The 27883-nt window shown below is 36.7% G+C and overlaps 1 protein-coding gene across 3 annotated transcripts; it reads right to left on the bottom strand.

The window, feature by feature from the left end:
• Positions 1-441: 441 nt before the first annotated feature.
• LOC130094953 (kinesin-like protein KIF2A) lies at positions 442-27147 on the bottom strand. Of its 3 annotated transcripts, none has more exons than XM_056261568.1 (21): positions 26976-27147; positions 25755-25849; positions 15025-15153; positions 14482-14536; positions 13660-13770; positions 12365-12465; positions 11838-11933; positions 11680-11734; positions 11426-11588; positions 9391-9481; positions 9217-9280; positions 9060-9151; positions 8832-8974; positions 8546-8750; positions 7555-7665; positions 7392-7459; positions 6230-6313; positions 4979-5114; positions 4793-4894; positions 3245-3380; positions 442-780 (listed from the first exon to the last, which is right to left on the bottom strand). In XM_056261568.1, exons 1-21 carry the CDS (start codon positions 27034-27036, stop codon positions 695-697), a joined length of 2184 nt encoding a protein of 727 aa, XP_056117543.1. In that variant the 5' UTR covers positions 27037-27147; the 3' UTR covers positions 442-694. The 3 variants fall into 3 exon arrangements, with proteins under 3 accessions (XP_056117543.1, XP_056117542.1, XP_056117544.1); XM_056261567.1 differs by having other exon boundaries at positions 6200-6313; XM_056261569.1 differs by lacking the exon at positions 6230-6313.
• Positions 27148-27883: the final 736 nt, after the last annotated feature.

Here is a 27883-nt window from a genome sequence, read left to right on the forward strand (position 1 = left end):
TACTGGCCATCAAAAAAAAAAAAAAAAACAGTCTCGCTGCTAGACAGGTTTTATTAAATCAGTCAGTTCCTGTAGGTCTCAATAGAGATCATCCATATTGCAGTCATGCAACTTCTACTGTAACTAGGGATGCACAATATATCAATATCGGCCAATATATTATTGTACAATTATCAATTTTACTGCACAGTATTCAATCTTTCCCACGTGTATATGCCTAATTTCAGGCATTTATTTAAATAAATGTTCATGCTTGTGTTTCATAACTGACAGCCAGTGTGCTTTCATTTATAAAACATGACATGTTGGTTAGCAGCCGTAAAAAGAATTGGTCACATTTTCTATATCAGTGCATCCCTAATCTCAAGACCATTTTCTCTTTTCCACTGGGACGGCATAATTGTATTTCATTAACTGGCCAACTGATATGTAAGTAGCAGGTATATATACAGTACATCTGAAAAGCATGAATGACTCAGTGAAATATTTACAGGCTTGACACAGATGCAGAGCTGGTTTGTTCATGCATTAGCTCAGAGAATCTCACATACACCCTCTCATGGCCTTAAACTCTACCATCATTCATTTTAGTAAGAACCGAAATGATTTCTAGAATTAAAATGTGCTTTTCTGAGAAGAAAACGGTCACGTCACGTACAGGTTACAGATGTTTGAGACGTTGCTGAGACGAGAGCTACAGCGCTCGAGGACGTTTGGGGTTTATCTGCTTACTGGCCTGTTCCTCCTCTTGAAGAGCAGAGCGGAAAGACTTCACTTTATCTGAGACCAAAGGAAACACAACTTACTGTCTGTGACTTAGGTTGACAAAGCATTTCATCTGACATGAAGGAAAACAGCTTAGTAAGGGACACTAGAGTAATGTGTGGTGTAACCTGGGAGTCAATCGCTGACAAAACATAACAAAAAAAAAGTGCAGCTCAATGTCAGCCCAAAGTCAACAGAAACTGTACGATACGATATATAAAATATTCCTATGAATATTTATTATTAAACCTTTTACATTAGTGCAAAAATATGCATATAAACAATATATATAAAAAAAAAAAAAAAATGTAAATGTAAAAGAGTGATATGTCATATACAATATAAAGTGATATGGTTATAAATAATTTGATGAATTAATATAAATCATAAAGAATAAAAATTTTAATGTTTATAAATATATATATATATAGAGAGAGAGAGAGACCATAATTTTTTTTTGCATTTTGACATAACTTCTTATATTTTAATTTTTTTAATTAAAATAGACAATTTTTAATGTCAGCATGGTTTTCAATGTTTTATAATAAAGATTATTAAGATATTTTTTGGGAGAAAATGTTATATTTAAAATTATATATATATATATATATATATATATATATATATATAGAGAGAGAGAGAGAGAGAGAGAGAGAGAGATGGAGAATTAATTTAATTTACATTATAGCAATGACATTATATACAGTGGGGGAAATAAGTATTTGACCCCTTGCTGATTTTGCAGGTTTGCCCACTTACAAAGAATGCAACGATCTATAATTTTAATCATATGTACATTCTAACAGTGAAAGACAGAATCCCAAAGAAAATTCCAGAAAATCACATCATATGAATTTATTTAAATTGATAACCATCTGATGAGGAAAAACAAGTATTTGACCCCCTGGACAAACAGCATGTAAATATTTTGTAGAAAAGCCCTTATTGGCCAGCACAGATGTCAAACGCTTTTTATAGTTGGTGACAAGGTTTGTGCACATTTCGGCAGGGATGTTGGCCCACTCCTCCCTGCAGACAGCCTCCAAATCTTTCAGGTTCCGAGGTTGTCGCCTGGCAACTCGAATTTTAAGCTCCCTCCAAAGATTTTCAATTGGATTCAGGTCTGGAGACTGGCTAGGCCACTCCAGAACCTTGATGTGCTTCTTCTTCAGCCACTCTTTTGTTGCTTTGGCGGTGTGCTTAGGGTCGTTGTCGTGCTGAAACACCCATCCTCGACCCATCTTCAGCTCTCTCACTGAGGGAAGGAGATGTTGGTCCAGAATTCCACGATACATGGCCCCGTCCATCCTCCCCTCAATAGTTGTCCCGTCCCCTTGGCTGAAAAGCACCCCCAAAGCATGATGTTGCCACCACCATGCTTGACGGTGGGGATGGTGTTCTTTGGGTTGTACTCGGTGTTCTTTGCCCTCCAAACACGACGAGTTGAGGCCAAAAAGTTCTATTTTGGTCTCATCTGACCACATCACCTTCTTCCAGGCCTCTTCTGAGTCGTCCAGGTGGTGAATGGCGAACTTCATGCGGGCCTGTACATGTTTCTTCTTGAGCAGGGGGACCTTGCGTGCGCTGCAGGATTTCAATCCATGACGGCGTAGTGTGTTACCAACCGTTTCTTTTGTAACTGTGGTCCCAGCTGCCTTCAGTTGATTCATCAGTTCCCCCCTTGTGGTTTTGGGATGATTCCTCACCGTTCGCATGATCAGGGACACCCCACGAGGCGAGATCTTGTGTGGAGGCCCAGACCGAGGGAGGTTGGCGGTGGTGTGGTGCTTCTTCCATTTCCTGATAACTGCACCGACAGTTGATCTTTTCTCTCCAAGTTGCTTTCCGATTCTCTTGTAGCCCATCCCAGCCTTATGCAGATCAACAATCTTGTCCCTGATGTCCGTAGAAAGCTCTTTGGTCTTGCCCATGGTGGTGATGTTGGATGCTGGTTGTTTGGGTGTTGACAGGTGTCTTTTATACAGGTAACGAGGTGAGGCAGGTGTATTTGATGTAGATAATTGGTTGGGATTGGGGCTGTGTCTTAAAGAAAGACTAACTGGCTTGTAGGAGCCAGAATACTTGCTGTTTGGTAGGGGGTCATATACTTGTTTTTCCTCATCAGATGGTTATCAATTTTTATAAATTCATATGATGCGATTTTCTGGAATTTTCTTTGGGATTCTGTCTTTCACTGTTAGAATGTACATATGATTAAAATTATAGATCGTTGCATTCTTTGTAAGTGGGCAAACCTGCAAAATCAGCAAGGGGTCAAATACTAATTTCCCCCACTGTATTAGGAGAAAATGTTAATTCATTTTCATACAAAATCCCAATGCAAAATAAGTGTATGCTTCAAAAATAAACTTCATTTCATTTATTCTTTTGATTTAGTGTACTTTAATTTGTGTAATATGGATCCTCCTATCATTGCAGTATAAATGCGGGTCTGGAGGACGCCTCTGTAACCACTGACCTCTGAGCTCTATTAACACGTCAATCTTCTGATCCAGAATCTGTTCGAGCTGAGTGGCGAAGGACTCCACATCATAATCGACTTCCTCCGTCATCTCCAGAAGAACCTTCTCATCCTCGAGCCAGCGTATGGACTCCTACAACACACAACACCAGCTCCTGAAGCAGCCCTCACAAATACATCAGGCCTTGAGGAAAAATATCTCCAGAACACCAAAAAACATGTCAAACCGAAAATTAATCAGACACCAGATATCATTTTACTATTTTAATTTGACTAGTGGGTGCAGGACACTACAGTTCATTTATGTAAGTAAGGATAGCAAAATAAAGTCAACTATAACATTATACCCAATTTTATTTAATTGCTAATGCGACCTTTTTACACCACAGACTGAACTAAATTAAGCATTGCTTTGTAATTGGTATGATCTAATTGTGTAGTTAAATTTAACAGCTTACAGATATTCAACATAACTCATGTGTGAGAGTCTAACAGAAGGACGGACAAAACCAGTGAAATATCAACTGAGTTCTTGTCATATTTTATGACCCTTTTCTAAACTATAGTGAATAAACTGTGATAATGTGTTGAAGGTGTCTGAATAAATTTTGGTTTGACTATATATACACATATATACACACTACTGAAGTGAAGACACTGAAGACTGGAGTGATGACGCTGAAAATTCAGCATTGCATCACAGGAATAAATAACATTTTAAAATATATTCAGATAGAAATGTTATTTTTAGGGGTGTAACAATATATCGTGTCACAATATATCGCAATGCAAAAATGCAACAATATGTATCGTGGATAGTCCCCCCCCCCACCCCCCAAAAAAATGACTGTGAGAAAAAATTCAGGTTTTCAGAGTTTTAGTGTAAGTACTACATTAAACTACTATATATAATGTTGATTATAATGTATAATAATGCAATGTGGGAATATTTGTGGGTCCTGATTATGCCAAATATCTGATGGCCGACATTATTTTAAATATATCTAGTCAGTGAAAGAGTGCAAGCATATTCGTCTAAAATAATTCTGTATTTTCAGCTTCAGAATCATGAATATTTTTATTCTGGTGTCTCCATTGTCCTTGGGTAACAAGCACCAAGTCCAAGCCTATTCATTTAAACCCACAATGTAATATAAAATTTTGCATTTTAATCAACAGTACATTTTTTGTTAACCTTTTATCATATGTCTTGGAGTATCGCAATAATATCGTATCGTGATATGTATCGAATCGTGACATGAGGGTATCGTTACACCCCTAGTTATTTTACCTACCTGTTATTTTAAACTATAATAATGTCACAATATTCCTGGTTTTACTCTATTTTAAATAAAATAAATGCAGCTTTGGTGAGCAGAAGATCTGAACGGTACTGTATATTCAGAGATATTTTCTCTGAAAACGAGCATTAATTGAGCATTTAGTGCTTTTCTCAGAGGTAAATACCTTAATTGAAAGAGATTTAGACGTTTTAAGTGAGTTTTTTTTTTTTGCAGTGTAAAAACGTCTGTCCTGTGTGCGCACCTGAAACACGGCGCGGTGGTCCTCCAGAACCTGCTCCTCCATCTCCACCAGCTGAGACACCACCTCGTGGAAGGTGAAGAGCTGAGGGGACACCTCCTCTTCCTGTGCACAGCACGCATCACATCAACACACGTCACGCTCTCATGCACACCGACCGGGCTGAAGTGTGTGGTGGAGCGCTCTTACGTTCTGTTCGCAGAGCAGCTTGAGGTCGTCTCTCTGAGGAGAGCTGCCCACCCCCCACTGCGCCTCCAGCACGTCCAGCTGGCCGACGGAGCGGCCCTCCAGCACTGCACTGGGGTCGATGCTCAGCTCCTTCACCCTACCGTCACAGACAGCGGCTCAACTCAACACAATCAGCATATCGGCGGTGTCGGCCGGAAACCTCACATCTCCATGTTTTGACGTTTTTCATTTTTCTCATGAATCATTGCTATTGGTCAGCTTTTACATCAGTCTATGGGTTTTGCAAATACTTAACCAACGAAAACATTAGAAAGAGCTTGTGATTAAACCTCACAACTCCATGGTTAATCGAGTGCCGCACACAGTTTGGAGCGTCTCTGCTTGTTTGCAATGCAATGGTAAATAAAGAACTGGTTATTTGAGTAAGTGCAGAGTTTTCTTTACACAAGAAACACTGAATATATATAGGCTAATGTTTTATGTATTTAAGGAGTGGAGAAGAGTGTCTTAGTCTAGCATTTGTCATAGTCATCATAGCCAGTACTGTCTTAAAAAATCTGTGTGTAGCACTTCATCACTAATAACATGAGATTTTGGCCAAATGACAGAAAGAAAAACGAGCGGCCACACAGCTACTGTAAACTTTATAACCTGTAAGTTGATGAACTTCATGCTATGCATTTACTGTCTCAGATACAGCTGTTCTGATGACGGACAAACACACATCTGACATTCTCTGGCCTTTGAGCTTGATTTTGGCAAAAAGTTAAAAATATACTGACACATGCACGTGTCTGATCATATATGGAAAAGTAGTGGTTTTGGTAATATGAGGTTTCCGCCCGACAGCGACGATATGAAAGCATGAGGTATTCACATCATAATGCAATAAACCAATGGAAATGGTTTATGTTACAGACACATGATCATGCAGCATGATAATGATGGACTCCATCCGCTCTATAAGGCATAAGCAAACACAAACCAATGTTAGTGCAGCTGCAATGAAAAAACATTCAAAACGCAACAGAAAATGCTGAAACATGCCTGAAATGTGGTACAAATGGACTCAAAAAACAAAGGACAAAATAAGAGCAGACCAAAAGGGAAAGACGCACATGTAGACGCTGAACTGAAAGTGAAGCGACCGTTAGAAACACAGGACTCTTATGGACGCTCTGTCTGGAAAGAGACAGGCTTGAGACTGGAAAAGGGTGAGACCTGCTGGGTGAGGTAGCAAAGTCATCGTACTCATAGGTAGGAGAGAGTTCGGAGCGCCCGCCCCCCCCCTGGGAGAAGGGAATGTCGGATGGGCTGATCCCAAACTCCTTCACTCTGAAGACGGGATGACAGACGGCAGTGAGACAGAGAGACGGGAATTACACAAACATTCAGTGGGAAAGAGTTCTCCGTGAAATACACTCTAGCAGTGAATGCCACTGCTTAATCATTTTAAAAATGTACAAATTATTGTTTTATATTAAATCATTTTAATAACATGAATATAATATAAAAACATGTATTGTTAGAATTCATATATATATATATATATATATATATATATATATATATATATACAATATATTATGATAAAAATATATAGAATTTTACAAACATTAACAAATAAAATAAAAATAATTTGAATATTATGTTTATTAATACATATTTAATATAATAAATACAATGTTTCTTTAAGTCATTATATAAGTATTCTATTGTTTTTACAACATTACAATTAAACTAAATTATATTTATGAATTCTTATGAACAAATATGTATAAATATAGTGGCATTGGTTAATAGTTGTCTACCAAACATTAAACACAAAAATATGCCATGTAAAAAGATAATGATTAATATATTTGATTATGAATATTTTTTTATAAATAGTTTTGTTTCATATAAAGAATTTGAATAATATGAACATAATATACATTTATGAATATGTACATAAACATTTTATAGAATGTATTATATATATATATATAATTTAATGTTAAATGTTTTTACACATTACATTTCTTTAAACCCTTGAATTCCATTTTTATATTCTTGTTAAATATATGCATATAAACAATATAAATTATAAAAATAAAAAGAGTATATAAATGCATATTATAATTTTTTTATATATAAATAAAATAAAGAAATTGATGTAATGAAATTGATATAATGTGTATTAATACATGTATAATATACTGTTTTTAATATACATGTATTAATAAACATCATATTAATATTAAAATTCTTGTATATATAAAGACATAAAGGGTCAAATATGTGATTTTTCCATGAGCAGCCCCAGATTTGACTGTCAGGTGACTTGAATAAACAGGGTTCAGCAACACTGATCTGGTTGCTCGACACAGTGAAGGGTTGTGTGTGTGTCACTGCAGTGGTGTGTCTCACGTACCTGTTAGCGTATCTCAGAGTGTTTAATGTGTTTTCACATGATGCCATTCCAGGAGAGATTGTAGCGATCTATTGCAACCACAAAAATGTTTAAATCATTAATACACAAATGACACTACATGTTAAAAATGAATATATGATTGATATAGAGACCGTGTTCTTACCATACATGTTCTGGAGTTCTCTCCGATGAAGGAATCTCTTAAGACCTGTGTGAGTTTACTGGCTCTAAACGGAGTGTGTGGTTTGTTTCGACCTAAAGCCCTGATGCATTCCTGTCACACACAAACAGAAGTGGACCAGGATACCACCATGACACTAATGAACGTATAACTTATAATAAAAAAATAACACAGTCTACTTTCAAGAACAAATCAAATCCACATGCATATCATTATTTCCTGCTGAAGTTTTATTTAGAAAGGTCACATTACAGAAGTTCTGAATTACATTTGATATTTTTATAAATAAAAAAATAATATTATATATTTTTATATTTGCTACTTTGTGCAGTGTGAGACTTAACAAATTATATTTTTATAAAAATATATTTCTATATTTGCTACTTTGTAGCAGAGACTGAACAAATTGCATTCATCCTATTTCTAACATTTTTAATATGTGTTACATTTACATATAAATATTTCTATATTTGTTACTTTTTGTACAGTATACCACTGAACAAATTATATATTTTTATATATTGTATATATTTTTTATACATTTTAATATTTGTTTTTTTTATAAAAACATTTCTACATTTGTTACTCTAGCTATACAGTGTGGGACTTAACAAATTCAATTTTTCTAACATTTCTAATATATATTTTCATAAAATATTTTTATAAGTGTCAGTACAAATTATATTTTTCATATTTATATTTTCTAGCTATTTTTTTATATTTTCATCAAAATATTTCTATATTTGTTACTTTATACAGTGCTAGAATGAACAAATAAAACATTTTGTATTTCTAATATTTTTAATGTTTTTAAATATTTCATAAAATATTTGTATATTCGTTTCTTAGTACAGTGCGAGACTAAACAAATTTTCTCTCTCTCATCTTTGCTTTCGTAAATATCTTTTTAGGGACAAAACAAGGTGAAATCAAGTAGTTCTGGACCCCGTGTGTGACGCCTTGAAGCACAAACCTTCAGCGCCAGGAGACTTTTGTTGATCTCTGCGCCCTCGAGACGGGTCTGTCGGTCAGCGCTCGACGTGTCCGCCCCTCGCTCGTTCCCCGCCAGGTCGATGAGAGAGAATTTGCCGTGCATTTTGCCCCTCCTGCGGAGAATAATCTGAAACACGGCGTGACTGCGGGACGAATGAGCGTTAGCCGAGGTCTGTCCAGACGTCCTGAGGAAAACCACATACAAAAATGACTACAACTGTGTTAACAACACCACCGGTGGAAAGAAGCTATCCGATTGGTCGCACCTGCAGCTGTTGCCCATCTCAATGAGTTTGAGCACGTCCTCGGTGCACTTGACCTCTCGCTCCTGCAGGCCGACCACCTGAACCTGCTGCTTCCCGTCTTCAAGCACACGCAGCTTCGCCTTCCTGTTCAGAAGGTCAAACACCTGCACGGCCGGTTCAAATTGACTTAATGCACTTTATGAATATTAAATGAGCTCATTCATTATTCATGAGGACTAGAGAACTTGCCTTCCCGCTGTAGATTTCAAAGAACGTCGCGTACACCTGAAGATCCAACTTCTTGTAATTTGGCTTTTTTAACATTAGAAAAACATCCCGTGCTGAAAGAATAGAAAATATTGATAACTCAATATTGACATTGAATAACATCAGGTCTGACACATACCAGCGAGTGCGTAGATCCCTTTAGAGCAGTCCTGGTTCTTCCCAGAAAAATCTCCTCCCATGGTCTGGAATGAAGGGAAAATCGATTGTGACAAATGGCAAATGGAACGATCCCCTGGGAGGATCTTTGCCTGTAATATGATGTCATCTGGTTTTGTTTACGGGCAGAACTTACATGAGTTTTCCCACTGCCCGTCTGACCGTAAGCAAAACAGGTCGCCATTCCCCTCTCAAATATGGTCTCCACCAGCGGCCGGGCGGTAAACCTGAAACACATGAACCAGAGATCTCATTCAATATTAGAACATGATTTTTTTTTTATCTAAATGGCTGAGATTTGATTGAGAACATGGCCACAGGAACTATGTTTGGCTGCAGCACGCCCTGCAGTTTCACTGCATTGGATTTAAGATGACACGACGTCAAATAAAGTTTTGTTTTTCAACATGTTTATAATTTTCCACCTTTATCTATAAAATCACTTTAAAGGTTTTTTTTTGTATTATTTTATAATGTTTCCTGGGTTACCCTTATAATGTTAGTATGTTTTTTAGATAAAAAATAATCATAATTTAGAAATAAATGGCATTTTTCCTAGCCTGCTTTTAGCCTCTGATTTGAACACTCTGTTTGAAGGGGCGTGTCTGCTGTGGGATTCAGTGTAACCGCGGCCACTGCTGTGATTGGCTGACATGCTTGCATATGAAATAGCAACGCATTACATGTGAAACTCTCTCCCGAATTCACCAATGCAAACACGATGATGTAAATACAGTAAGAGCTTCGTTGTGCAGTAACGTGCGTCATTGATTTCATAACGAGTTCGGCAAGTGTCCAGATAAACTCGCGCTGTGTGGAAAGATTGTTCTTTGATCGCTTTCTGTATATAATTTGTTCACAATTTAAATACGATTATTTTCATCCTACTAAAAGAAACGATGTGAAGCTGATATTTTAGTCACTGGCTTGACTTACTGATGCATAAACAGTATTGAACGATTTTGAGAGAAAGATTACCTGTCTGAACTTGAACAATTACTCATCAGAAAGTGTTGCTTGGTAGCTCGATCCGAGGCCAGCTCTGTATTGGCCCAAGTTGATTAAACAGTCGGTGAAATGTTTGAAAATTTCCAGAGAAAATAAAATTAACCCATTGTTTCTTCAGAGGCTCAGATGAAGGAACTAAAAACTACTTTTGTGTTCATGTGTACATCCACACTGAGCAACTGCCATGCTTCGGCTGCGCAGTTCCGCCTGGCATCGAGGGCTGGCATTATGCAAATATTTGGAGGCGTACATATTAATGATCCCGACTATTGCGTCACAGTCGGTATTGTGTGGAGAACCGACCGTTTTTCAGGGGTGTTTTTCATAAACGTGAATTAAATGAGAACGCGAAAACAGTCCAGTTTGAGATTCACTCTATGTCATGTCCATGCACTGAACTCTTGTTATTTGACTATACCAAGGTAAATTCAATTTTGAATTATAGGTCACCTTTAAAGATTATTTCGATTTTATAGGTTGTCGAATGTGGTTTGTGACTTCTGGATCAGAGTGCTTTTGGCCATTGGTTCAGAGCGTTGTCAAAACCTGCCTGAATTTATTTATGTATATTTGTACAGTGCAAAACTGAAATTTTATTTTTTATTTTTGTTTTTTTAATATATACTGTATACTTATACACATATATTTTAATATATATATACTTAAACACTTACATACGCTTTAATATTTTATTTTATATATACATTTTACTAGATATTTCTATTGTTACATTGTACAGTGCTAGACTGAACAAATTATATTTTTATATATTTTATATATGTCATTCATTGTTGATTTGTTTGGGTACAACATATACACAAATGTATACATGTGTGTATTTGTATTTGTTTTGTTCCTTGTGATGATCGTGTTTGTTTTCTTTTTATTTTGGATGTTTTGATTTTATGTAAAAGCCTAACCAGGGACACGGGCCGCAAACTAGCTTTACGCTATATGCCCTATGTACACAGCATCGGTTGTCTACTGTAACAATGCTTAGTGTATTGTCCCTGTTAAATAAACAAATAAAATAAAAAATAAATGTATATATATTTTAATATTTGTTATTTTGTGCAGCGTGAGACTGAATAAAACAAATTCTTCTCTCTCTTGTCTTTGATTTTTAGTTTCACTCTTTCTCTGTAAACTAATAAATGTCTGACCTGTAAACCATTTCGTTTGTCGAGGTGTCGTCGAAAGCGTAATCGAAGCGAAACGTCTGGTTCTCCAGGTATCTGGTTAAATCCACTTTCTGCTTGGGCTCGTGGACCATGACCACGTCTTTACTGGGGATGGTGATGACGTCCAGATCCTTCATGGTCAGCTCTGAAAGTGGACAGATGATGTGGCGTATCGTAAACGGCACTAGACACTCACAGCATGAACATATGGTGGAATAAAAAGATTTCATCATCACCTTTCTTGTTCAGTGGACGTGTCCGCACACACACGCATATCCTGTGGTCCTCAATCTGAGAAAATATACATAATATTAATACATACATATTATAATACCATGCAATACTGTTGCAATCATGTGGAAATTAAATGACATAATGAGTGGTAATGATTCACCAGATCTTCAGTGGTCAGCGGTCTGTAGTCCAAACTCGCTCTGAAGTCTCGGATCATGCACATTATTTCATAATTAGGGGTTATGGCCTCGACATCCTGTGTAATAAAAAAACTCTCAGTTAATATTATAAGAGTTAGAACATATTAACTTTCTTGGGATGTTAAGTCATGTCAACAGTCGAGACATTTTTTTTTCAGTATGCATATATCGTTATTTCAGTTTTAGTTATTTTAGTACAAGTTAAATAATTAAAAAAAAATATATATATTTATATAATGGTTTTAGTCTTAAAAAGCAACATAAGCCATTTGTCAAGCCAACAATATTCATAGGAAATAATAAATAAAATTGTTTATATAGTTTAATATGCATTAAGCAACATAACACAATATATTTCTAAACATATAATAATAAAATGTTATCATAATACGCATTAGGCAATAAAACATATCACAACATATTTAAATAAATATAATGTTCCCCATTTTTCAAACCTTGTCAGTACACAGTAACAGTGTTTTGTCACCTGCGCTCTTTTCTCTCTCAGCTCCTGCTGCTGCAATCGTCTCCTCTCCCGCTTCTCCTGAAGCTTCTCCACTTCCTTCACACAGTTGGACTTCCTGCGAGCTGAACACACACAGAAAACTCAATGCAAACAGACATCAATGTTTAACAAACAGTTATCATTTGATCAGCTAAACCTGATTCGCTCGTTTTAATAAGCATTTTATTTGACATAATTCCAAAGTCTGGATTAGCTTGTGTTAAATGTGTTTGAGTGAATCCCTCAACAATGGCATCATGAGGGGTCATCTCTGAGACAACAACTCTAAATGCGGCTTTTGTTTTGGTGTGACGGCAGACAACAGTCGTTTGTGACGGCGCTGAGAGCCCTTCAGCTCCTCCATCACTGCTGGAGTCTCTTCATACACTCACAGATCAGAGATTACACACCCAGGTATTCATAAAACATCTCAACAATAATTACACTACTGTTCAAAGGTTTGGGGACGGTGTTTTTGGAAAGAAGTCTCTTCTGCTCACCAACATTTGATCAAAAACAGTAAAAACAGAAATATTATTACAATTTAAAATAATTGCTTTCTTTTTGAATTTTTTATGTAAATTCAATCATGACAACTCTCTGAATAGTTTTAGCATGTTATTGAATATGGCAGTGTTAATGTATTTGGTCTTGGTGGACTAGATCTGCTACGCTGCTGCTGTTGATTATTGCTGCTACAGAGCAAGTATGGACTTACTTCTGCTAATAGATACACAGACACACTGCTGTGAGCATGTAAGATATGATGCGGCTGCATAAATATATATATAAATCCCACAGCAGATCGAGGCAGGTGGAGCTGGGGGAGGTGGAGGGTTTCAGAGGACCAGCTTACTACAACAAACAATGAACCAGACTATCTAAATGCTGAGCAAGCAATCTCATTGGCTGCAGGATCAGCGGAGGCCAATCAGAGAGTTTCATGACTGAACTAGATATTTATTCCTGTGATCAAAGCTGAATTTTCAGCATCATTACTCCAGTCTTCAGTGTCACATGATCCTTCAGAAATCACTCTAATATAATGATTTGCTGCTCAAGAAACATTTCTGATTATCATCCATGTTGAAAACAGTTGTGCTGCTTAATATTTGTGTGAAAACTGATACATTAAGGATTCTTTAATGAATACAAACTTCAAAAGAACAGCATTTATCTGAAACCGAAATCTTTTGTAACATTATAAATGTCTTTACTGCCACTTTTGATGGATTAAATGCATCCTTGCTGAATAAGTCTTGATTTCTGTGTGGTACCGTTCTGCTGCTGCTGTAGGGTTTGGTGTTGTATCGGTGGAGGCGGAGTGGGCGCTGGTGGAGGAGGTTCGATCTGTTGACTCGGCCGCGCTCGAGTCGTACCTACAGAGACTGAATAATGGAGATCACATCATCACAGACCACGAAAAGACCAGACCGTTTAGACACACATGCTTATTTATGACTCTTCTTTAGCACTGTTAAGTTATCAAAACTCTGAAATAACACAAATAGAAATTTGGGAATGATGTTGTGATAAAAAAGGGGTACAAAAGACATCAGTATGGATTTGAACGCTTTACCTTTATTACACACTTTAACTCATCCATTAAGAGAAAAACGTGTAAGCACAATTATATATATATATATATATTTGTCTGTTATTAAAAATACTTTTCTAAATATTAGATGAAAAACTTAAACTTAAAATGAAAATTAGAAATGTTGGCTTGGCAGCTAACTGAAATAAAATACTAAAATTACACAAAAACAAAATTAAAATAAAGATAAATTAAGAAATATATATAAAAAATAATGTAAACTAATAAAGCACAATTTTATCTAAAATTAAAAAGAAAACAAAAAAAAAATTATAAATAAAAGGTCATTCAAAAATGTATCAAATGCTATATTTTATTAATAATATTTAAGTAACAATGATTTAAAGCATCAAAGTGTTTTATAATCCCATGCAACATATTCAATATGTTAAAACACATACTGTTGAAATCAATATCTGCTAAAATGAATACAATTTGAGACTAAAATTGTAACAGTAGTAGTTTATGATAAAAAACATTTTTAATAACTTGTACATCATACCTCGATTATCCCTTGCAGGAGTTTCATTTTTTGGTGGTGCTGCAGTTCGGCGATTCTACAAAAGATGAATCAAGAAAATAAACATGTTTTGAAAAGTCCAGTCTGCAATCTAGCTACAAAATAAAATATATCTACACAATAAAATCATTCACAGTGAATTTATGCCACATTATAGCTTTGTGTCGACAGTTATCTAGACAGTCTATTAAATGGAAAAAAGTACTTTACTAATAATTACAAACTACATCTTCCTATAATTATTCATGCATTTATCATTAAATTATTCATGCACAAGAGCTTATGGGTGATCTCCCAATGTAGGATGACACAAAGCAAGTTATTTTAGTCATTTTCTTTGTTTAACGACGGGAATTTACCCAGCCTTCTTTGAACGTAAAAACTGAAAACAGTGTTTTATGACTTTATGACTCCTGTCTGGAAATCCAGTTATAAAAGCCAAGTGCGCTACAATCATCTGTCCACCGCTGTACTAATTTCTCTTCTTGGTTACGACTATTATGGTGCAGCGAAATGGACACCAACCTTGTTTTGGGGGATCTTGTTGATTTTGACGGCACTCGACACGGGTGGCGGAGGGGTTTCAGGACTTTGTGGGATTTCCTCTTCAGGTGCAATATCTGGATTTAGTGCAAATATGCTTTCCAGATCGATCTGTTCACAGGGAACGAGAGCATGAGGCAGCCGGTTTTAAAAAGCACTTTACTCACAGCACATGAGCACATACTGTAGGACTCTCCACAGTTGTAAAAGCTGCTAAATAAAACCATCCCACTGGACAGAAAAATTACAAATGAGATCTCAGTTTCGCAACAGTTTTTCCTGGACAGCAATTAGATTAACCGGTCATTTTGAACCGGAGAGGATTTTCTGTTATTGCATAGGACAAAAACTTACTAAATTTTCTCACACAGAAAGAATATAACATCTCATAAGGATTTTCAACTCAGCACAAGGGTTTAACAGAGACGAGCTTCAGAAGAGATCTCGAAGTGCGCTCAGATTTACCTGCAATCAAAGGTCAGAGATCTCAACAGGAACTCAAATATTTTTCATTCAATTCCTTTAGGACCAAATGATCTGAACTGCTATCCAGATTCATTTTTATAGCTTTATTTCTCATGAGGATTGATTGGAGAAACATCTGAGATCAAGTTGAGTTACATGAAACAATTTCATTCATTTATTCATTCATTTTATTTATAAAGCACTTTACAACTGCACATGCACGTAGGGTTGTGCAGTATACCGGTACTGGGAAAATACTTGCATGTATTTTATTTAAAATGGTACGATATCATGGTTTTGCTAATATCTGTAGCCTACTTGTCATGCTGCTGTACCCAAACAGATGTGAAACCGGCAAATGTGACAACATACTAGAGGAACAAAATGGATAAAGCAGTTGAATCTCACTCAACAATAAAGAGGGCAGTAGAAGTGAAATTTGGAATTACTTTGCTATTATAAAACTGATGAAGAACCATCAAACCTTGCCAAGCATCTGTCACTTGCCCATCCTGACTATAAGACATTACGAGATCGACAGTGTGCATCATTCAAACGATCTAATTTAGACATTTATTTTCTTTTAACACTGATCAACGCACACAAGTTACATAATATCATATCGTTTTAAATAACACGATGTTACAGCGTGCGCTTGACACATCATAACCAGTATTAGCACTTACATTTAGGAAGGTCTAACAGAATAGATAACACTGGATAGTAACACTGTTAATACATTACACAGTTAAATCCTTATAATTAAAGTTACAAAAGTTATTTAGTGACAGACAGCAGCATCACAGACACGGTCACAGATCCGATACATGCGATGACGCATACTATTACACCATTTACATTCACGTAAGACATCACCGACTGTGTTTATGTAAATACTCACCAAGACGGACATTTTTGACAATTTTGTGTGTATTTTTGACTGTTAGAGGAAAAACAACTCAATTGACCGTTCGCAAAGACCCGCCCCCTTTAGTTACTGTTGCTATGTTCGACAAAGCTACGCCGCTCTCACGACGTGAAAAATACATCGCGGAGCAGCGAGGACACTGACAACGCGCTGACAGACAGGACAGACCATAGACAAAATAAATACATAGACCCCCTATTGGCCGCTGGAGCGTACGTCAACGGCGCCGCCATGTTGGGGATGGCAACTTTCCCATACCTCTCATACCGGGAATTGAGAAAAATGCCTGTTTTGTGCGCTGTTTGGGGCTGTACACATCGCCACTCAATGGAAAATAGCTTTCGAGGAATTACCTTTCACAAGCAAGAATGAACGTTTGTTTTGGGTTTTATTTGGTCATGATTTAATTAGTAATAGTAACGTTCAGAGGATACATTTAAAAATACTACTGTTATTGTGTCACGAAATGTAGTTTTAATAGTTTTTCAGTCGACAATGTAGTTGTTTAAAGCTCAAATATGTGGTTTGTTTATAAAGATAGCGCCTATTTAAAAATTTGATCTGACGTTTTCGGAGTTGTAAGATGCGCTCAGCGCTCGTCTACCCCGCCTGGAACAGCCGTACCTCGGCCAGTGCTTTTGAAGTTTTGCCGCTGACTCGGATGTCTGTAGTCTAGTGGTTAAACATGAGATATAATTCGTCTTGTGTATATCTAACGGGCGATCTTTGGTCTCATTAATCTATAAATGGTTCCCTGGCAAATCGTTTTGGCTGAGGGCAAAGTGAAGTTTCATAACTTTATATTTAGGCTATTTTAACATTGTATCCTGCTGTATGTTTGACCAAAGTCCTTTTAGGCAAGTCGTGCCACTCGGCCGCCATCTTGGCAACGCCTCCGGGCAGCTATTTCGGACTAACAAGACCAGGCTCCTATCTAAATGAATGGGCAGAGAGTCAGAACTGCACTTTCACTGGTCACCGGGACATAAAAACTGCATGTATAGAAACAGCAGTAAAATATGATAAAAATCGCTGAAAAAGTTTGATGACTTTGCCCCAAAATAAGATTTAAAACGCCTTTTCCCCCACAGGTTATACTTTACTACGCATGCGCAAGGGTTCTCTCCCTCTGACGTGCGCGCGCTGCACGGTTTGAAACACAGTATGTGTGAGCTCTCGCTCGCTCGCTCTAGTTTCCGGGAGATTTGAACTAATTTTGGGCATCAGGGAGCCCCTATAAATATGCGGTAGACACTTGGGGATGTCTGATATCTACACAACGCACACATACACTGCATATCAAATCTGCCGCCTTTTCAAACAGTAACGTATTTTCCACTGTCGCAAACCTCAACTGTGCGCATGCGTCAGTGGAACCAGACGATAGGCTTAAATGTTTCCCGGCTTGACTGTTAAAGGCAGACGATTGGCTTTCCAGCGGGAGGGGCGGGACATGTGCATACAACCGCCATCTTTGGCGTTACGGGTTTTCCCTATATAGTTGTATTGAGGATTGAGTAAGTGGCATGTCTCTATATAAATAGTCTCTGGTTTGACTGAAGCTACTTCTGTTATAATGGCTATTACCAGTGGCGTAGACAGGGGAGGGGCCATGGGGGCACTGGCCCCTCCTGAAAACTGATTGGCCCCCCGGTGTGCCCCCACCCTTCTACTTGTCTGTCATTCAAAAATTCAAATCATAATCTTTCAGTTTGTAGTAGAATAATTCATGATTCCGCGTCGCGATGCTTCTCAACGAGGACCAAGAATAGCGAGCTATCGCTTTTTCTATTTCTTTTTCATTTTTTTTGACCCAGCGCCAATATTTCCGCCCGTGTTCTCTGATTTGTTACTTAGACTTGAGTGAACTAACATTCAGCCAATCACAGCGCGAAGCATCTATTGGGCGCGTCTGCCATGTGCTTCAAATCTCTTGTTGCTCTTGCGAATTTTCGTGTTCGTTTAGTTGCAGTTTGTTTGGCCGTCTAATCTATTCTGTTTGGCCGTCTAATCTATTCCATGCATGCACCCCAGAAAAAAAGCAGAGGACGATTACATAATTTTTTTGACACACACTGTAAGTATAATCTGTTACAGTATGTCGCGATGACATGAATCACACGTAAAGTTTCCTTGTTATGATTTAACCTACTGTAACGCAGTAACGTGTAAGACAACAGAACCCGTATGGACCTCGTCGCGCCGGATTGTGTCGAGTGTGTGTTAAATGCTCTCTTACTTGTTGCTTTGGATAAAAGCGTCTGTTAAATGAGACATAACAGATTATTCCCAGCAGGCACACAACGTCATAAGACGTTGATATTTGGTTAAATTTTAGTTGCGACGTCGGGTGACCAAAATTCAATGTAAATTCAACATCTAATGTCAATGTTAAATTGATGTCCAATACCGAATACATTGATTTAGGTTTTATTAATATATTTTTTATAAAATGTCTGTTGTATAAAATTACTGGCTAGATGTAATCTGTATAACGTTACTACTCATTGAACACTTTGTTTTGTCCAACTGTTAAGAAGTAAGATAAAAGTTATTGTTCAAGTGCAGTTTAACTGAAATATTGTAAATATCATAAAATATCTTTATTTCATAAAAATAAAGTATAGATGTTCACAGTTGTCTGAAAGTCCCAAGTCCTGCAATATTTTTTTATTTCGAGTATGAATTCACAAAAATAGGTTGCTGTAAGCTATCATGGCATGTTCCCAAAATTGGCATAGGGTGCTGTAAAATGCCAATTGCTATTCCATCTAGAATTTATTATTATGAAAATCACCTTTCAGTCCCTCCAGAAAAACGCGATTATGCGATCGCATGATTCAATGCATAATCAGCCAAAGTCATTTATGCGGGGGCATTTTTTCAAATACGCCGCACTTTTGCCGTATAAATTGCCGATTTCTACGCAAAATATGCCGGGCTTGTATGATTTCATAATCCCCGCATTTTTGTTGCAAAAAAGAAAGTCACATAGCAGAAAGTTAAAAAATGTTGCGTTTACTTCACACAAGAGCAGCCATTTCCCCCTGTTGCCATGGGAACGTTATGAAGTGACGTAATTACGCGACATGAACATCATTGAAAAGCTGTAAAACAGGAAACATTTTTTCATATTTTATTTATTAATTTTTACAGAAGTTGTAGCATATTCCTTTTGTAAAGCTACAGAACTTGTTTGACTCATCAATGTTTTGTAAGTTTGAGCCATGTGTTTTTTAAGGTCTGAAATAAAACAAAATGAAATATTCCAGCACTTTCTGTGATGTAGTATGCTTGCTTATCATAGGAAGTAATAAGAAATAGCTCTTTACATTAAGATAGTAGCCTAGTGAGAACAGGGTGTTAGGGAATCACTTTTTCTCTCTTTTTCATCAAACCGCAGTTTTTGCAAGTTCCCGCAATTTCATCACATAAAATTGCATAAATATCATGCATATTCCATCGCCGCATAATCAAGGATTTAAAAAAGATTTATTACAATTTTATTACAGTTATATGAATTCATTAATTGTGTATTTATTATATGAATTATTAATATAATTATGCATTTATATAAATAAGGCTGTTCTATTATTATTTGTGAGTTGTACACTAATACATTGGATTATTTTATTTATTACAGTTTTTGTTTCACTTTTGTAAAGTGAAAAGTTAATATAAATTGCATTTTATTGTTTTGATTTTGAGCAGTGAATAACTGCTATTAAAAGATAATAGGGTATCACTGTTTATTGCTGATTTTAAAGCTTACTTAACTTGAAATGATTTGGATATCTACAGTTCTACATAAATACACAACATAAGAATGGCCCCTCTGTAATAATTGTGGCCCCTCTTGTGCCCCCCAGTTGAAAAAATCCTAGAATCGCCCCTGGCTATTACTGATCAATAAAACTGAAATTTAACAAAAAGAGTTAAATATTAAAGTCACTATTTAACTTATTTTTTATTGTGTATATTCTGTAATTGAGATTTCTTATTCTATTGCTATTATTATAGTATTATTAATAAACTATGCTATTATCAATATTTTTATGATTGTATTATTGTTCTTATGATATTATATAATTATACTAATCATTACTATTTTATTTGCTGTATACTATTTGTTTATTTTATTGACTAAACTATTTACTATTACTTCTCACTTTATGTTATACTATTTGCATTGCACTGTAGTTGTACCATAACCTATTATTATAAAGGATCCATCAGTTATCTTTGTTAATGCTAAAATCTGGTCAATCACAGAAAATGCTTTTTCCACAATAAGAAAACTTAAATTATATCTCAGTATGGGGGTCTTCACCATTCTTATCCAAGAATAAAAAGCCAGATACATGACAAGCCTGACCTTTGACCATTCTTTATTAAAAAAAAATATTTTACAAGTCTAACTATCGAGATTTTAAATAACTAGAGATGGAACCTTTTGTACACCACATACAAACCACTGAAATCGGTTGATAAATGTAAAAACAGTTTGTTTTTATCCAGAAAAAACGCAGCTCCCCCGTTTACTTACATTTGATTACAGTGCAGTCTTGCCCTCCGCAAAATGGCGGACCCGTTGACGTATCGCAGCAACGTTCCAAAGCGGACAATAGGGCGTCTATGTATTTATTATGTCTATGGGACAGACCAGGTTACTTTTGATATGAAACAAAGTCTCAACTTTCAAATTTGGTCATTTTTTTAAGAAATTTAAACAATAAATACAGTTTTGTGGCTCTTTAATGTGTCTGACCGATCGCTGTATCGCCTCATTTAAAGCTGCTCGTGAACCGATCATCTCTTCCTTCTAGTTAATTTATAGAGCTGGTAAGTCCCGCCCATCCGTAAAACTCCAAGTGGACCTCTAGGTTGAAAAAGCGTCAATGCAAGTGAATGAGAGAAAATAATTATTTTCTGATCCCGTTTGAATTGTGTCACCGCATAACACATTTTCCCTCCACAAATCACGGTGCGATAATCTAAGGAATTAGATCGAGATGCCTGTGTGTTTTGTACCCAAATGTCACCATTCAAACAAAGGCATGTTTAGCGGGATCCGTGTGCTAGTGGTGGTGACGTATATCAAACGCGTCGAAAGCAGCGAAGAGTTGTAGTCCACAAAGTGCTCTCACACAAAGTCTAACCGTATGAAAATTCTACCCGCTAAATTGTAGAATTCTTTACATGAGAAATTATATAAAAAATTCACAGACAACATATGTTCACATTCATCGCAAAATTCAAACGGGATTAGAAAATATTTATTTTCTCTCATTCACTTGCATTGACGATTTTTCAACCTAGAGGTCCAGCGGGGTAAGCGGAAGGGGCGGGACTTACCAGTTCTATAGCATCAAATAAACGTGAATGAACATAAGAAGGAATGTTATTTTAACCACGGAAAGACGTCAGTAAGTTACACTTCGTTTTTCAAGTTCAAATCCTCAAACGTTAATCTAACTGGCGGATTCGGTGGATTATGATTGGTCAGATCGCCTGTCAATCAAACTCCCTGCGAAGGGTCAATTTGGAATGCGCGAGCTCTTTTCAGGCGGGTTGTGTGTGCGCTGTTGCTGTTGGTATGAAAGAAAACCATCTCTAAAAGAGCTCCAACGTAGGCTACCTGAATTATACATATTCTTTTGGATGTTTAAATTGGCAAGGTTTAAAAAGACGTGGTAAAGTGATTTCCGTCAGCTGTCCCGAAACAAGCGAAAAAGAGTTGTAGCTATCGCACGCGCAGCTCGTATTTACAGTGCAGGCGCGATGACTTTAATTTGCTCATTTTAAGAGAGAGAGGGGAGACGCAGAGTAGACCATTTCTGAAATTACTTCTCACAAGAAAGTTTTCAAATTACTGATTTGATGTGATAATCTGTGTTGATTAATTTGCTAATAAACATTTGCGGAAATTTCGAGAATGAGTAAAATTATGCGTAGCCTAATACCTGTATGGTATCGTTTTAATATCGATACTACGGTATTAGATTGTGGTACTGTACTGAAGCCAAAACTGTGGTATCGAGCCATCCCTACATGCAGACCAAAGTGCTGTAACCTACAATCAACAATTCAAATACTGTATACATTACCACAAAACAAGACCTAAAAAGGGGATCAACAAAAACATTCCCATACTAGCCTAACTCCTTAAAGGCTAATGACAAGAAGTAGTTTTCAACACTAGCTTTAAATGCGTTTATGAATGTGACCGCTCTATATACGGCAGACCACTCTAAAGCCTCGAACCCGCAGCAGCAAAGGCCTGATCCCCTTGAAGTTTTAGATGTGTTTGAGGGATAGTAAGAAGCAACTTGCTAGTTGATCTAAAGACCTAGATGTTTGGCTAAAAAAATAATAAGCTCAGACACATAAGCAGGAGCCATTCCATGCACTGCTTTAAATACTTTATATTGTATCCTGCTGTCGATTGTAGGGGTGTCACGATTCTCCAAATCCTCGATTCGATTAAGTTTTCGATTCTCAGGTCACGATTCGATTCGATTCTCGATTTAAAAATAATAATAATAATTAAAGCGCAGATTGCTATGCAATTTTCAGACTACACGTTTATGCATTATGCAATATAAATTTGTTCACAATGTACACTACACCATTGCCAAATTTAAAATATAACAAAAACAAGTAACATCATAAATGTAACAATATTTTTATTAAGGCTTCTATTGGGGTTTTAGAATGAAGCTTTGAATGTCTTTCTCCGTATTTATATATGGTACACGCACATAGCAGAGCTTGCAAACTGTGGCTTTTTTGTCGACAACGCGAACGTTGTCAACCTACCGCACTGCAAATCCAAAATACCTCCACACCGGCGACTTCAGAGAAGCAGGAGGGTGTTCAAGTTCCGTTGATGGGTCTTCGATATCTGCAGTTGCCATGATGTGTCATAGAGGACTCGCAGTCGCAGCCTTTCAACAGGTGTTTTGTTTTCCGCACCGTGATGAGTCGTTCATCATGAATGAGTCATTCATCATAAACGATCTGTTCAAATTGCCTCTGTCATGCGACAAATGAACAAAAGACTCGGAAGGTAAAGTAATTATTTGTTCCCTGTAGTGTAAATTATTTTTCACTGCATTCATTATGTACATCTTCTTAATGTTCGGGGAATTTGCATGTTAATAGTATAACATTTAAAGCCCCTGAAATGACTAGAAAAAAAGTTTAGTTAATTTTGATGAACGAGATTGAACAATAGAGTCTGTAAAACGATCCGAACTTTCCATCACGGACGCGACATGGGGCGTGGCAGTATCGACGATACCATTTTTTATTTCGATTTCGATACCATTGAATTAATTTCGATCGATTCCGATTTAATATCGAAATCGTGACACCCTTAGTCGATTGGCAGCGACCTGAGCGAGGACAAAATAGGAGAGATATGATCACTCTTTGTAAGCACTCTCAAGCAGCCTGGCCACCATGTTTTGAACTAACTGTAAGCATGAAATAATGGTCTAACAGGACTAGATGTCGACTGATTTATCGGTATTTATCAGAAAAATATCGGTATGGATTTTTGCCGATAACAGAAATAGTTCCAGCAAACAGTTGTCGGCAAAAATCCATACAGATATTTTTTCTGGGTTGCGTCAGTTGCCGGAGCTGCTGTACAGTACGAGAGCGGACTCTAGAGGAGAAATAAAAACTATCACTGACGCCTCGTGGAGTTTGTTTTGACACGTGAGGCTGCGCACTGCACAGTGCGGGACATTTCAGATGCAGATAAACAATGAAACGGTATGTTATAGAAGACACTATCCTACAATGTTTTAATTTCATTAAAAAAAGTAATGAGTTTCTTGCCTAGATACTGCATTAGTGAATAAGAGCAGTATGTTTGCCGTCGAGGCTGAGAGGACGCTAACATTAGTAGTACCTCAAGCGGTTAAAAAGTCCGTCCCAAATGTTTAATGTCACGATTGTTCCCATCCATTTGCATTAGTTTATATCCAGCTGGTCCCCTTTATGCGTTCGTTATGCAGCGAAGTTGCATATTTAAAGCTAGAGACATGAGAAAGCAAACTGTACCTTCATGCAGCCGACAGAAAAATAAACAAATCAGAAATGCGTTCGATTTCAGTTCTTTTTTTATTGTCACTGTAATACATATTTTGTTATTTTGATTAGATAACCAAGTGTTCTAAAATAGAAGCAAATAAAGTTTCATGGTTCAGTATACTGTTTTTAAATTTTTATAATAATGTTCAGCACTATTTTATGTGTTATGTTTGTTTTCATTCAGTATCTATTTTAAAACGAACCATGGTTGATTAATCGGTTATCAGCCAGCGTGGTCCTATCTAGTTATCGTTATCGGTAAAATCCACTATCAGTCGACCTTTAGACAGGACCCCACATATAGAACAAAACAGTAATCCAAACGAGACCAAATAAAGGCATTAATAACCTTCTCTAAATCTTTTATCGACAGAATGGTTTTTTTTAAGCAGTAGACCTGATCTGGAAAAAACAACTCTTAACACAGCGTTGATCTGTTTGTCGAATTTCAGTTCTAGTTCGAACACAATTCCTTATTTGGTCATGACAATAGGCTGACCGTGGACCTAAATGAGTAACAATATAGCATCTTCTGACCGGCATCATAATCTGTTTTTCTGTGGTTTAACTAAACCAAATTGCAAGCCATCCTGCTCTTAAACTCATCCAGACATGCCAAAAGTGAGTTAGAAACACAATTTTCTCCTGATTTTAAAGGGAGATCATTTTGTTTCAGTTTCAGACGAGGCTTAAGCTAGTCCCAGACTAAAGTAACGTGCACTGATATATCTTAAAATATGTCAGTGCCATTGTTTTGTCTCAAGATGCACATCAGTAATGTTTTTCATAAGGCATGTTTATAAAAGCTACTTAAATGTCCTAATTGAACTAAGGTCTAATCCTGGCTTAAACTAAGCCCTGTCTATGAAACCGGGCCTTAACCTCTATTAATTCTCCTGAGTTATGAAAGAGCAACATGTGAAGGATAAAAGCCCTGTCTTTGTATTTTATGCACAAATTAATTCACATGATAAACCTGGAAGCTATTTAAGGCAGAGATACAAAAGCTGCTTTAGAATAAATCTCCATTGATCCTGACACATCAATATTATATCTGTGATTCTGTGTGTATGAGAGATGTACAACTACAGTCATCATAAAAACATAAGGCTCATGAAAGCAAGAATGGTGACTCTGCTGGAATCATTCAAGCTTTTGTCTTTAGTGCATTATGCCAACATGATGGACATATTAAATATGAATATCAGAAATTCACCTCTTTGCCTTTTGTGTCTCCGTTTTCAATCCACTCCACCGTCACACTTTCATTGTCCTCATTCAGTGACGTAACCATGGCCTGGTGTATTCTGCCTGAAATAGATAACAAAACAATGGTTTACAGCAAAGATCTGCATCCTGGTGATAACACTACAAACTAGTGCTGTCAAAGCGATTATTCACGATTAATTGCATCTAACATAAAAGTTTGTAAATACATGACACACACACAATATATATATATATATATATATATATATAGAGAGAGAGAGAGAGAGAGAGAGAGAGAGAGAGAGAGAGAGAGAGAGAGAGAGAGAGAGAGAGAGAGAGAGAGAGAGAGAGAAGTAATGGGCACAAGTTATGAAAGGAATATAAGTATAGTCAGTTTGCTTTGTGATAATGACCATTACACATTATACATGATTACTTGAAAAACTACTGAATAAATAGACTTCAGGAAGATAGAAGTTGTAGAATAAACTTAACTAACAACCAAATTGTAGGGTTCACACTTGCTTTCCACACAACTTTACTATGGACGGACTACTGACCAGCTATAACATTTAAGCAAAGGTTAATGCTTTATTTTATGTACATTAAAGAGAGGAAAAAATGGCTGCACTTGTACATTATAGGAATGACAATAAACTAAATAATAATAATAAACTAAAACAGCAGTACAAAAACGAGTTTTGCAGGCGATGTCTCTGGGCGTCTTCCTCACAGGGAGGATGCAAAGAGACTGCGAATTTACGAACGTACTATGGCGAAGGCTTGGCTTATGAATATTAATTACGTAACGTGACGTTTACCCAGTGCGCGTATCTGATTGGCTGAACGGCACACATTAGCAAGTAAGCGCCTGTCAGCGTTCTGTTGACGTTGTGGCTTAAGTAGATTCTGCGCCTAGACGCTCTAAAACGGTTACCAAGCAACGCCAGGAGGACTTCATAAATAATTATGAGTCAAGCCTCCGCCATAGTAGAATTAGTAAATTCGCTAACGGGTTAGCAGGAGCATGCATCCCAAAAACATGCAATACAACGGCGTGCCAAGGACGGAAAGGTATTGGATATGTATGCATTGGTCTGTATCGATCCTCTCCCGTCGTTTGCACCAGCTGTCTTGTGTTTAACGGCTTTACCGGGTTAAACAAAGATGATGCTCCGACAAACTGCATCTCAGCCTGATAAACGAGCGGCTGCTGGGTGTGACTCACCATCACTGCGCTTGATCTCCACATAAATGCCGATCTGGATCTTCCCGAAGAGAGCTGCCATGCCTCATGTGTGTGCCAGGATCTGTATGGCTATATTTGAGCGGGTTTCACGGGAGAAGTTGTTCAGCAGCTCAAAAACCGGGAGGAGGTCAGGAGGGAGAGACGGACGAGTGCGCATGCGCAGAGCGCACACACACCCACCACAGAATGTCACATCAACCTCTTTTGTCTAGTTGCAGTGGACACAATCTGTCCAGCAGTTGTTTTGGGGTTTTTTTTCTTAAGCAAAAAATAACCGATTTTTTTTTTCTTCAATAAAATTATAGTACTATATTTTAGTTCGATAATGTATTTTATTTAATATTTTGTGTTTTTAGGGGATTTTATGGTACTAAATTATATTTATGCAGTAGTTATAATCTATAATCATGGACCTGAAAATTATTTAATTTTTTTACAGAATATACATGGCAGATTTTTGCTGAAATGTGAAAAAAGGGAACTTGAAGAAAGTTATACAATTTTACATTTATTGTTATGAAAAATGCGCAAAAATACAAATTAATTTTTTTATATGAAATATATATTTTCCAAAACTCGTTTTACTCTAAAACTGTGAGAAAATCAAAGCTATAAATCTAAATAAGCTGTGTTGATATCTTAAAAAAATTAGCTTTCAGTAAGATTTTGTTTGTGCGCAATAACAAACATTTTCCAATAGATGAAATTTGTCTCCATTTCAGGACAATTTAACCTTTTCGAACAGCAAGTGCTAAAACCTTTACCAAGTTTTGTAGCAAAAATTAAATTATAAAAATGTATGCGTCAAATTGGTTAACCAAAGGGTTAACATGTAAATAAATAAAAAATAAACATTCTTCCTCATTAGCTTTGATTGTTTAATCTAT

The sequence above is a fragment of the Rhinichthys klamathensis genome, unplaced genomic scaffold (assembly GCF_029890125.1).
Source record: "Rhinichthys klamathensis goyatoka isolate OS25496 unplaced genomic scaffold, OSU_Roscu_1.1 h1tg000183l_1, whole genome shotgun sequence".
Taxonomy (NCBI): Eukaryota; Metazoa; Chordata; class Actinopteri; order Cypriniformes; family Leuciscidae; genus Rhinichthys; species Rhinichthys klamathensis.